At 40.9% G+C, this 13,135-nt stretch overlaps 1 protein-coding gene across 1 annotated transcript in view; it reads right to left on the reverse strand.

Moving 5' to 3' along the window:
* Nucleotides 1-289: 289 nt before the first annotated feature.
* Nucleotides 290-13,135, reverse strand: part of LOC134477456 (zinc finger protein 709-like) — a 30,555-nt gene continuing 17,709 nt past the window's right edge. The window contains exons 2-5 of the mRNA XM_063255563.1: nt 5,101-5,226; nt 4,848-4,908; nt 3,402-3,597; nt 290-3,342 (exon numbers count right to left, since the gene is read on the reverse strand). Of these exons, the coding sequence (XP_063111633.1) occupies nt 2,200-3,342; nt 3,402-3,597; nt 4,848-4,908; nt 5,101-5,226 (1,526 nt within the window). The 3' untranslated portion in view covers nt 290-2,199. The remainder of the gene's footprint in view (nt 3,343-3,401; nt 3,598-4,847; nt 4,909-5,100; nt 5,227-13,135) is intronic.

Raw genomic sequence — 13,135 nt, forward strand, 5'->3', positions numbered from 1 at the left:
TACCTAGCTGCAAAAACACTATGAAAAAAGAACATGAAGTATTTCATCTTTCAAGGTTATTTTATAATCAAATACATTAAAAACTTTTAAAGTGGCATTACATTTAATCATGTTACTGAGACTGGCACTGATTTAAGCTTTGTCAATGTTCATTTCTGGAATTTTAATTTAGTGTCACTGGACCATGCTGAAAGGACAGGATTTGAACAGGTATATAAGAGAGGCTACCATCGTTTGTGTCGTGCTGCGATAGCTCGGACCCTGGAATAAAATCGAAGGAAACAAGAAATTTGAAATAAAAGCTTTATTTCAGGCCTGGCAATCCAGGCCCCTCAGGATCGACCCAGATACTGCGCGCCTTACAGACTTGGGGTGGAATATTTAAAGCTAAAACCCACAAAGCTGTTGACTCAGTTCTGATAAAATCTGGAATTCTTGGTACACTCCGTTGTACTCTGCGGTTAAACACTTCTCGGGGGAACAGCCACATTTTACCAAAATCAAGTGAAAAGGGGGTAGGGAATTTACAAGAAGCTGCAAGTCAAGCTTTTTCGTGAACTGAAACTTAACCTATGGGGCGGCACATACAGAACAAGATGGAGGCCCATTAGTTACAGTTAGGCTATAACACGTGCCACACCACAAAAGTTGGCCAGACAGGGACAAAGGTTGTGCACTATACCCCCTGCATCCCTGTGTGAAATTTCTTGCTAGGTAAACCCAATGCTTTAGTTCTCATGCACTTAATTTGCACACTTATGATTATCACATGCCCGTACTGCACACTGGCGTCACAATAGGATATCATTTCCATCACTCACTATTTCTTCCTGGGAATCATATTCCATGTGTTTTCCTTTGCACCTTAGGCAATGTATGTGAAACCCTGATACACTTGCACACTCAGGATGCTGCTATTCATAGATGAACGACTTAAATATAAGAGGCATGGTGTTTACATTTTGCTTGCATAAGAGAAAAGTACACGATGTGAAATAAGAAACAGTCATTTCAATAATGGGTCTTTCAATAATAGGTACAAGAAGTCAATGGAAAAGCTAGAGAAGAGCCAAGAATGGGAATTGAAGCATGTCATATACATCAATGATGTTACAAAGTCCCCTTGCAGTATACAATGTAAATAGGAACTGATAAAAGTTTTAAATTTTTCAGACATTTGTTTATCTGATTATTTACGTTCTCATCACCATGCTTTGAAGACATGCCACAAAACCTAAAAAAACACATTAGTGTACATACGTGTGTGGGTCATTCTGGATAAGTCATTACGTGAATCACTGATCTGGGTGAGAAACAACAGTAATAAGAGAAACTGGTGTAATTCAAGAGGACTGGAAATTGGTGAATCAAAAACGTGGCAAAACAGCTTCAGCATACTTGAATTTTCTGAAAACAGTATGATTAATAGTCAAGATCACTGATACATAGATCAGATACTTCAGTGGTTTAGTGGAAAATACACATTGAAACCCTTTAGTGTATCCCCATTTGGGAGTGTATTTTTTAAAAAAAATATTAACAAATATTAATATAGAAATTTTTGAATTTTTTCTGTAATCTTTTCTATATGAGTGTTTTTCAAGGATTTTATAAAGTCTTAGATATGTAGGATTCTTTTCACTGTGAATGTTTTCATGTATTTCATAACACTCATATATATTGAATACATTTTCCTTTTTTTTTCATTTTCATTGGTACCAGGGATCAAACTCACGACTACCTGCTTGCAAGGCAGGCGCTTATGCTGCTGAGCTAAATCCCCAGCCCCCTATATTGAACGTTTTGCACACTGCTTACATTGTTTTCACCAAAGCATGACGTAGTTCTGAGGGTAAGAGTGTCTTTCCGTTGAACTGTTTCTCACTTTTTTACTAATCAGAGATCCTTCCCAGTGTATGCTCCTTTTATGGTTATAAAATGAGGGCCTTATAGCACATCTTTTCCCACACTGCATACATGCATACTGCTTCTCTCCAGAATGCACTGTCTCATGTATTTGATGGCTTCTTTATGTACTGAATGGTTCCCCATGTTGCTCACATAGATAGGGTTATTTCTCTGTGAATTCCTTCATGTATGTGACAATTACTCTGTGGCCGAAACATTTCCCATGTTGCTTACATAAACAGGATTTCTCCAAAGTGTGAGTTCAATCCTGTTTTATAATGCACGTATGTACTAAATTTTTCTGTACATCCCTTGTCCATAGGGCTTCTCTGCAGTGTGAATTCTTTCATGTTTTTGACAGCGATATTGTCTAGTGAATGCTTTTCCACACTGCTTACATATGTAGGGTTTCTCTCCAGTGTGAGTTCTACTATGTACATTATATTGATTCTGTGTTCTGAATGCTTTACCACACTGCTCGCATGGATAAGGTTTTTCTCCAGTGTGAGTTCTATTATGTATTTCAAGATTATGCTTACTGTTGAATGATTTCCCACATTTCTTACACACATAAGCTTTCTCCTCACTGTGATTTCTTTCATGTGTTTGACAGTAATGGTATGTAGTGAATGCCTTCCCACACTGTTTACATACATAAGGCTTCTCCCTGGTGTGTGTTCTTTCATGATTTTGGCAGTTTCTGTTTTTGCTGAATGCTTTCCCACATTGCTTACATACATAGGGTTTCAACCCCGTGTGTGCTCTTTCATGAATTTTATAGTCACTTTTTGTACTGAATGCTTTTCCACATTTCTTACATACATGAGGTTTCTCCCCAGTGTGATTTCTTTCATGTATTTGACAACTATATTGTCTTGTAAATGCTTTCCCACATTGCTTACATATGTATGGTTTCTCCCCAGTGTGTGTTCTTTCATGAGTTTGACAGTGGCTATATCTCATGAATGCTTTCCCACATTGCTTACATTGGTAGGGTTTCTCCCCGGTGTGTGTTCTTTCATGAGTGTGACAGTTACTGTTACTGCTAAATGCTTTCCCACAATGCTTACGCACATAGGGTTTCTCCCCAGTGTGGGATCTTTGATGTGCACAAAGTGTGGAATTACTGACAAATCCTTTTCCACACTGCTTACATATATAGGGTTTCTCTCCAGTGTGAATTCTTTCATGTATTTGAAGCTTACTCTTTTTAGTGAAAGGTTTCCCACATTGCTTGCATATGGAGAGTTTCTTCCCAGTGTGAGTTACTTTATGCTTTTGAAAGGAATTACTATGAGCTAATGCTTTTGCACATTCTTTAGAAACATAGGGTGTCTCTCCAGTATGACTTTTTTCATGTACTTGAACATGGTGTGAAGAAACACAAGTTTCCTCACACTGTTGTATACATGTAGAGGTCCCACGCCATGATTTCTTTTACGGATTTGAACACCACTTTTTGTACTGGAGACTTTCACACTTTTCTTACTTACAAAAGTCTTCTTCCCAGCCTGAGTTTGTTCACTAACATCAGAGTAAATTTTCTCGCATTGCTTATATTGATAGGGTCTCTCTCCAGTCTTTCTCATTTTATGCTTCTGTAAGGACCGGACATCACTGCAAGCTTTTCCGAGTTCATTATGCTGATATAGCTTCTCTTCAAATCTCAAATACTTGTCTGCATCATTTCTGCAAAGCGCAAAGAGAAACATTATCAAGTACAATGAGAAAGGTCTCCATAGAAATAATTATGTGCCAGGATAAGGTCTGGTTTTATATCTGCTAAGAAGTTTAAATGATGAATCAACTTAATGCCTTGAAGGATACCTTCAGAAGACTCGTTTTTAGTGGAACTCTTTCATTTGAGAACTTCAAATTGGCATATGATCCCTATATGTAATATCTAGTTTCTTTTTAGGAGATGGGTACATATGTATATCAGGTATTTATCATTTTGCCATCTCTTCCCCCATCACGCTCTCGTTCTCTCCATACAGTGATCATCTTGCCTATCTCCACAGGTCAGGTTTTCTGTTTTGTATCACCTCCACTTTAGTTTATTTCCTAAATATATTTGTCATTTCTTGTTAAAGAGAAAACACGTGGTATTTCAACTTGTATCTGACATATTTCACTTATCATTATGGAATGGAACCCCATCCTTTTTTTTTTGACAAAGGAAATTATTCATTTTTATGGCTGAAATTATAGTATATTTTCTCATTGATTAGAAGTAAACACAGGTCTATTGACAGAATTTCATATCCAGTTTTATTATTCCTTATTTCAAGAGAGATTCTTACTATTACTTAGGCCAGGCTGAACTTTGAGTTGTCATCCTGCCGACTCATCTTCCCAGAGGCTGGGATTAAAAAGATGCACAAGTTGGCTAAGCCTGTCCCATGCTGTCTTCACCCAGACATTCAGGAAGGCCATGGAGACTCTTTCCAGAGCTTGGCCTCTGTGATTACCAACAAGGCCCTGCTTTGAACATCAATATGTATGCATGTATCATTAAAATTTGATGGTTTTTATCTCATTACAGAATATAGTCAGGAGGTACAACTGGATCACATAGAAACTTATGTTTTAGTTTTTAAGATATCTGTACATTGATGGTTATTTATTTTTTGACATATGACAATATACGAAGCTGAAATGCAGTTTTATGCATTTACATGAGGATGATGAAAGAATTTTTTATAATTACCTAATAGATATTGTCACTAGTTACATAATGTCACTATTGTCTCAGTTGCTGAGAGTAGTACAGTTCTGCACTAGATTAGATTATAGAAAATAAACCTGTATGCATGGCTAGAAATTTTTGTGGGACCAAATAAATTTTAACATGGTTGTTTCTTTGGTTTCCTTGGTTGTAATATTTCTGCTCATAAACTGACTCTTGAATATGTTTTTCCCTTGTGAGTGAAAATTACCTTAAATTTCTTGAATAATTTTTGTATTCTTCTTCAATTTGCTGGTTATCCCTGGTTTTTCCTAAATTATAGACATAGAAATATAAAAAGGCACTATAAATATTAATAGATTCTAGCTCAATTCATGGTGTAATGTAACAAGGCTTGAGAAACAGTTGAAAATATTATAACACAGTATTTAACTGAATTACATCAGAGAGAACAAAATCAATGTTCTGTGTTTACAGAAGATGGAAAATGATGTCATCCTTACCTACAGCACTCATATTCATAAATGTCTCCCATATCACATCTCTATAGAGCTTCTTCTGGGATGGATTCAGCAGAGCCCACTCTGCCGTGGTGAAGTTCACAAATACATCCTCAAAAGTCACTGTCTCTTAAATAATGACAGGGGTCCTCGAGGTTCAGAATCACACCTTGAAGTATAACAACTCCTTTCATAAAAAGCTGAATTGTGATGACTCCTCCTTCAAATACTGATTCCGTGTCTTGGTCAGCAAACATATACGTCAGTATTTTCACAACAATTTTCATGGTAGATTGCAATACAGTGGTAAAGCAAAGCAGAACAGTGGCAGGGCTTGTCCTACAGTCACCTACATTGTACCTGTGCAGTCTCTAAAGCAAAGCTCAGGGAGGGAGGTGCAAATTGCCACTCACAAAACACAGAAGCAGACAAGTATCTAATGAAGGGTTCTGAAAGGCCATAGTTTATATCTCTTTTCAAATCTCGTTTTTCATAGCATTGAGCCATCTTTCTTTGTAATTAGGCAGTCTTTTGAAATCTGCACATGGTTTCACTAAAAAAAAACTTAATTGAACATTAAGTAAGATTTACAAATAATTAAAATACTAATGAAAACAAAGTTTTATTGAAGCAAGTCTATGGACAATGAAAATAGGGGAAAGGTGGAATATTATGGCCCAGTGACAAGAAATGATTACCTGGCATTCAAATACAAGAACCTCAAGGATGGTGTAAGGGAGGATAATAAGACAAGGAATATGAATGAAATATATCAAATGCAAGGAAAAGAAAGATATCATAAAGTAAGTATTCACTAACTACAAAAGGAAAACTTGTGCCAAATAGTATTACGAAGGAGGCACATCTTTATTTTTTATTTATTTTTTTTTTTTGGCCTTTTTCCTTTTTATCGGTACCAGGGATCGAACTCACGACCGCCTGCTTGCAAGGCAGGTACTTATGCCGCTGAGTTAAATCCCCAGCCCCTGAAGGAGGCACTTCTTAATAATACATCAAGCAAGCAAACACATACTCTCTTTCAAACAGTATACTGCTCTCCTCTTTTGGTTACTGAGGAGAAAGAGGTTAATACAGCATTCCAAACACAAAAACCATCTGCTGTGAGCCATATTCTGCAGAGGGCTGTATGAAGACTTGGACGAAAAGTACAGATGCTACTCCACATTCAAAGGAAAAATGTCTCGATATACATAAAGCAAACTGAAGATAAAATATACTGAAAAGACACAAAACATATTAAAGAAACTTCACTGATAAGCTTTAGATTCTTTAAACTTGCTCTACACACACACCTTGAGCTGTATTTGCGGATGTTTATGTAACACGACTCCAAATTTATAATAAACACTAAATCTATCATGTAGTTTATTGAATGCAGTACACTGTGAATCACTGGTTGTTCTCCCGTGGTGTCCTATTTCTGAAAGAGCAGTGACTCATTACTGTTATCCCCCTTCACGAGGAAGTACTACTTTGTGCCATGGGCTACCACTGTCAAAGAGGAATAAATTTTGAGATGGTTAAATATAAGACTTTTACTCAAAACCTTTTCATTTCTAAAGCGTTAACTCATGGCCTACTGTGTAATAGACCAGGTAGTTTACAGTGGATGTACCCCTGCAATGTTTATTTCATACTGACAAAGGATCTTGCTCGGTTATCCAGGCTGGGCTTGGTGATTTATACCCCTAAGTGTCCAAGTGTCCCAAGTGGTTGACATTAAAGGTGTGAAGCACCAGGCCTCACTGATATTTACTTTACACAAGCACTGAAATCTTTGTAAATCATAGTGACTTTAAAATTCCAGTCTCAGGTGGGCGTGGTGGCAGAAACCTGTGTCCCAGCACTCAATTACAAATTCAAAACCAGCCTGAGCTACAACGTGAGCTCAAGGCCAGCCTGAATCGCTTACAGAGACCAGGTCTCAAAAAGACAAATATAAAGTAAGATAAATAAATAAAGTAAGTAGAAATCCCAATCTTAATCTAGCAAGCTGGCCCATGTCTGTGCTCCCAAACACTAAGGAGGTGAAAATACTATCAAAATTTGTCCCAAATCTGGGCAAATTAGTAACACCTTGGTTCTAAAATTAAGAAATAGGGGCTGGGGGTTTAGCTCAGCGGCATAAGGGCTTGCCTTGCAAGCTGGCAGTCCTGAGTTTGATCCCCTCTACCGATAAAAAGGAAAAAAGACAAAATAAAATAAAATAAAAAAGAAAATTCCGTTTCCTTTTTACTTCTCTTTGTTGTTGCCTAAGCATAAAAACCCTTTTCATTCTATTCAGTCATATGCCCATACATCTTCACCATGGGAATCCATCCCTACTTCAGTCCTTGTTTCATACAGAGTCCATCCCAACCACTGTTCCAAATTTTAACATAATATCTTGAAACATTCTATGGACTACAACAACTTTTTCAAAAATGACACTTCTTTTCCCTGCCACTCATACTATTATCACATACTGTGCATGTCTCTATAGATGCCCCACTTCAATGCTTTTCTCAGTATGGGTTTAGTATCCAGCCCCTTCAGGATGTTGTTCTGAGCAGGAACACTTTCTCCTCCAATTTTTTCAGCATTCTAAATTCTTTTTGTTGTTGTTTTCGGGTTTTTTTTTTTTTTTTTTTTTTTTGAGACAGGCTTTGCTATGCAACTCATGCTGGCTATGGACTCACTTTATAACCGAGATTGTCCTCCAACTCCCAAGTATTCTCCTACCTCAACCTCCAGCACAGACATTACAGGCATGTGTCACCACACCTGGCTCAATATTCTGAATTCTATGGAAAGCCTCACTGAAATAGTCTCATTGTAAAGAATATTATGATTAGTTAGCATTGAAATAAGGCACCTAGCAGGGAAATGGTTTGAGACAGAGTTGGGTAATTAGCCATTTTGACAACAATTAAAATGAGAATGGAAGAACACACTGGTAATCCCAGGCTGAGGCAGGAGGATCACCTCAACTTCCATATCAGCCTAGGCTACACATTGAGTTCAAGGCCAGTTTGAGTTACAATGTGTGACCTTGTCTCAGAAAACAAACAAAAGAAAGAGAGGGAATGAGAGAGAATAGAAAAATTTAAACGACTTTTTCTCTAAAGCTCCAGTTTCCTTAATGCCCTGTGTGTTAAGAAAATAAATTGGAGAACTTCAGTTCAAAGTTTTTTGAAATCCACAGATCCATCTGTAATAGGTGGTCACTACACAATTCAGCAATTACTGGGCTCTCCTTCTTTGTATATAACTATCGATTGAGCGATCACATTGGTACCAACTGGACATACTGCCTTGAAATCAGGGCGCTATTGTTATTTCCAGTAAAATCTCTCCTAACAACCTTTTTTGGGGCAGAGACCTAATTCTTCAGAGTGTAAGACCACATGAAGAACTCTATTTACGTACTAACTGAAAGGTTTTGGCCCAGACAGGACACTGTAGCCAGGAAAGCCACAACCGGAAGCAGGAAGCCCCTTCTTGCCCTGCCCCTAGGAAGTTACCTGTGACGCCATCTTCCCGCCCCTGGGAATTTACATATGGCGCCAAACCTAGGACCAATGGGCTACCTGTTTATCCCTAATGCCCGCCTTAGGTTCCACCCCAAACCGAGACTATTTACAGGCCCCCACGCCACGTGTCTGCCGGAGAGATCGCCGGACGCCAGCGGTGGGGGTGCCGGTTATCTCTCTCCATGTTCTCAGAATAAAGGCCGCTTTTTATATTTCTCATCTTTTGTTAATATTTTTCATCTTTTGGAAATAACTCTATCATTTGGTGCCGTGACTCGATCGGCAGGCAACTGACTCTTGGGCCACATACCCAGAGTCTCCTAGCCGATAACCAGATAATATCCTGGATTAATCCCGAGCTTTTTCCTCTCCCGAGACGTTCCTGTCGCCAGCCGCCTGCATTCCGCATCAGCCAGACTGATTTCAGGTGAGCACTCCCCGGGGAACTTTTCGCACTGGGCAGCCCCAGTGGAATGTTCTCCCCGTCTGCATGGGTCTGTGCATTTTCACGTCCTTAGTACCGCCCAGGGCAGGGTTCTTTCTGGGTAAATCTGCGTCCACAAAATCTCTCACGTTCCTTGGGTTCAGATAGCCCAAAGCAGGGATCTTTGGGACCACCCACACTGAAAGAATGCCTCACTTCCCTTAAAGCCTTGCGCTTTCACGGGCAAAACTGTTACTGACCCCACGTAGACTCCATTCATAAATCTGTCAGTGACGACTGGAATTTACGAGTTTTTGGAACCTTAGCCCTGCGTGGTACCACAAATGAGTGACGACTTGTTCTGGATCTCCGGTTTTTTTTCTTGCCTGAATCAGTCATGGGGAACGTATTTTCTAACTCCCAAAAGACGCCTTTACAGTGCCTAATTTCCAATTTACGTACTCAAAAATTAAAGGTACCATAAAAACTAAACAACTAACTTTTTACTGCCAGGAGGTCTGGCCAACCTACCCGCTTATCAGCAAGCCTTGGCCCAAAAAAGGAACATTTGACCCCTGCATTCTCAGGAACTTCTACGATTTTTGTCAAGCTGGCAACAAGTTATTAGAACTCCCTTATGTCCAAGCCTTTCTTATTCTGAGAACACGCCCATCTCTCATTAAGTCTTGTGCTCCTGCTGAGATACTTTTAGCTAACTCTACTGCACCGCAAACTTTTCCATCCTGCCCTCTGTTGTTTTCCCAGCCGCCGCCTGCCTACCACCAAACTCGTTCCCTGCCGTTACCTCCCGCCGGGCCACTCTCCCCTCCCCCTATGCCTGATTCTCCCAGCAGCTCTAATCCCTCTCCGTCGCAGATACCTCCCGCGGTGCGATCATCTCCCTCTCTGCCTTCCGGGACCCATAACTCTCCCAGCAGCTTTAATCCCTCTGTTAGCGCTTCCTCGCAGTCTCCGACTTCCTCTCCTGAGAATTCTGTATCCCCTACAGCATTCTCACCACCCGCCCACCATACTAGGTCTCGGTCGCTATGTCCTTCCAGCAGGCCGTGTGATTGTTCCAGCTTGCGCCAGGAACAGTCGCCATGTTGCAACCCTCTGCCACGTGGCATGGCGCCGCCATGTTCAGGAGGGCCACATGGCGACAGGGCGCCGCCATGTTTTGGGTCACGTGACAGGGCACCGCCATGTTTCCAGGACCCTCACTGTCAACAGGCGTCTCCTTGTGGCTCCTCTTGTGAACTACAACAGCTGCCCTGTTGCAGTGCACATGATGCCCATTGTGCTGCCGACAACAGTCCTCTCACTGCAAGGCATACAGTGAGACGCCATCTGCTCGTGTTTCCCAGGGTGACCAGCAGCAACTCTGTAGCTGCTCTACAGATGATTGCTCACATGCGCCTACTGGAAGGATAGCTGCTCAATGGCCCTCTGCTCCGGAATCTCCTCAGGCTCTGCTACCTCTTCAGGAGCAAGCTGACCCTGAGGGACTTGTTAACATCCATGTGCCTTTTTCCCTTTCTGATCTATCTCAGATTACCCTTAAATTAGGTAGCCTCTCTGTTGACCCACAGAATTATATCAGGCAATTTAAATTTATTACTAATTGTTAGATTTACATTTTAAGGATGTTTATGATGACTCTGGGCCTATAGCTGTGCCAGAGCAGGTCAAACATACTAACTATAACAAACTTTTAAAACAGGTCCAGGAAGCTAATCAAAACCCAGCTGTGTTCCTAAATTGGCTTTCTAATCCTCGAGCCCCGCAAGCAGTTCCAGCTTTGCGCACTGTGTTGGGCCGCCTCCCAGCCCCTCCCCCATGCGCGGTCCCAGCCCCTCCCTCCCCTGTGCGCCGTCATTGCCGCTGCTGCCACCTTACACGTTTCCGGGGGCAGTCCAAGCTCGCCCCTGCGCGCTACATCCCAGCGCTTGCCCCACCTGCTGGATGTGCTCTGCCGGAGCACCGCAAAACAGCAGCTCAGCGGCTCTGCTCAGGCATGCTTTTTTTTTACAATTTGGCTCTGCTTAAAAGATGCTTTTTTATTACAATTCTCAAACCATTTAATCAAGGTTATTGGCCACCTGATAATTTTACCAGTCTTGTTTATCAATCAAAGCCTTCACCAATCTCCTGTTTAACAACTAAGGTTACAAATTCCTTTTTGCTGGGAACCACTAGCTGTATTTCAAGACAAGAGTTTTCTTTAAAGTTTTATTTTGTTTGTCTTGGTTCATACTACTGCAAATAACAACTTTAAAAGTGAATGTGTTCAGAATTTGACAGTATTAGATCAGTTTTGATAGATTTATTCATAAGATTGGTAAACCTTTACTGCAAAACGTTTCCATTAAAGCCATGTTTGGCAGACTAAAGCTTTGTTAATTCTACATGTCACCCTATTAAAAAAAGCGATATGCCATCCAGATAAAGCCTGCTCTCTAATCTAAAATGCCAATATTAAATTCCTACATACTTACTTAATTCTACTGTAGTCCAAATCCCAAACAAAAAGGCAAAACTTGACCTTCAAACCTTATAGAGATCTTAATATGGTTTTTCATAATTTTAACACTTGTGACACTTGGAGTTCTGAGACAGGTAAACCTACACAAGGTGGAGCTGCCTGCCCCCTCCATGGACCACACTCAAATGCAGCAGAAGATACTGGGCAAGAAAATGCCGCATCCTGGCATTCTTTGAGACCTTACTCCAGGGCTACTGGACTGTCCTAGCCACCAGAGAGTGGGTAAGTCATCCTAAGTAATAGCCCTCACAGGAAACGTCGACACTGCCAGATTTGTCACCGACAAAAAATCGCTGCTGAAGACTGAGAAGACTCAGGGCCAGCAGCCCCCTTTGTGGATGTCCGTCTCGGATTCCAAGTCGCACTACAGTCTCAGGTAAGACATTCTCTATATTTGTGGACATAGAGGCCATATATACAGAGTTCTTCCTGAGTATTCAGGCTGCTATATTAAGCCCTCAATCTCTATGACATGGTATTGATGGTCAACCTATGCCATTTACAAACAGGGCCTATTTTGTGCAGGTCCCAGTCCTAAATCTTAAAATGCCTTTTATACAGGCTGACTTAGACACACTGAGGCCTCAGCAGCTTCCACCTGTTGTTGCTGGTGGACCCTTCCTCAGTGATATAGACCACCCCCTTCCTATCTTATTCACCAATTTCTCAGGTACCCTGGTCAAGACTGACAGATACATTTTGTCTTCTCACTTGGTTTATACTTTTTCAGGATACATAAAAGCCTTTCTCATACTTGCTAAAGTTCTGTTACAGCAAATCATTCCAAGGACTACAACCAGGTTACAGCGACCCATGCCTAAATCAAAGTTGCTGGACTGCCATCCTGGTTTCACATCACTCAGGCTAAGAGGTGCCCTTCCAGGCCTAACTCTGATCATTCTGAGTGGTCATCTCATCTTCTGTCGCCTACCTGTCTCCATCTCACAAAGGCCTCGTAGCCACAGTTAACAGGCTAAGTCATGTTTTGTTATCCACTTTGGTTCCTAATTTCTTACATTCTATTAATGATCATTTTTACAGCAAGACTCTAACAGTATTGCCCACAGACTCCAACATCATGCATACCAGAGATAAGCCTCACCAACCTACCCGCTTAACTTTTATGCTTTCAGATGGGGGAGTAATCACCTCTCATAACTCTACTCCTCCTAACCCCACGTTTAATTTTCAGAATTCTGCCTTACTGTGGAGATGTTTCTACCTCAACATGGTCCTGATAGAATGATATGTCTAAATCAAAGGCACCTTTCCTTCTACCTCACCTGGGTCCTTAATATGACAGTGCCATGTCTCCTCATAACATTTTGTCTCTTTGTTTTTCCAGTCTGACATACGTGCATTCACCAGTGAAGTTGTCCTGGCCAAAACACCTGGCACCAGCGTCTACCTGGGCATCAACCTTCATCCCGTCGACTCCCCTAGGTTCCAGTACAGCGCCCTTTGCCAGCAGGAAGTAGTTAAAGAGAGAAATCTTCGCCCCTTTTCATAATAATAATAATCATAAGACGAGATATG

The sequence above is a fragment of the Cavia porcellus genome, unplaced genomic scaffold, assembly GCF_034190915.1.
Source record: "Cavia porcellus strain 051 isolate PalLab524CR breed Dunkin Hartley unplaced genomic scaffold, mCavPor4.1 scaffold_8, whole genome shotgun sequence".
NCBI lineage: Eukaryota > Metazoa > Chordata > Mammalia > Rodentia > Caviidae > Cavia > Cavia porcellus.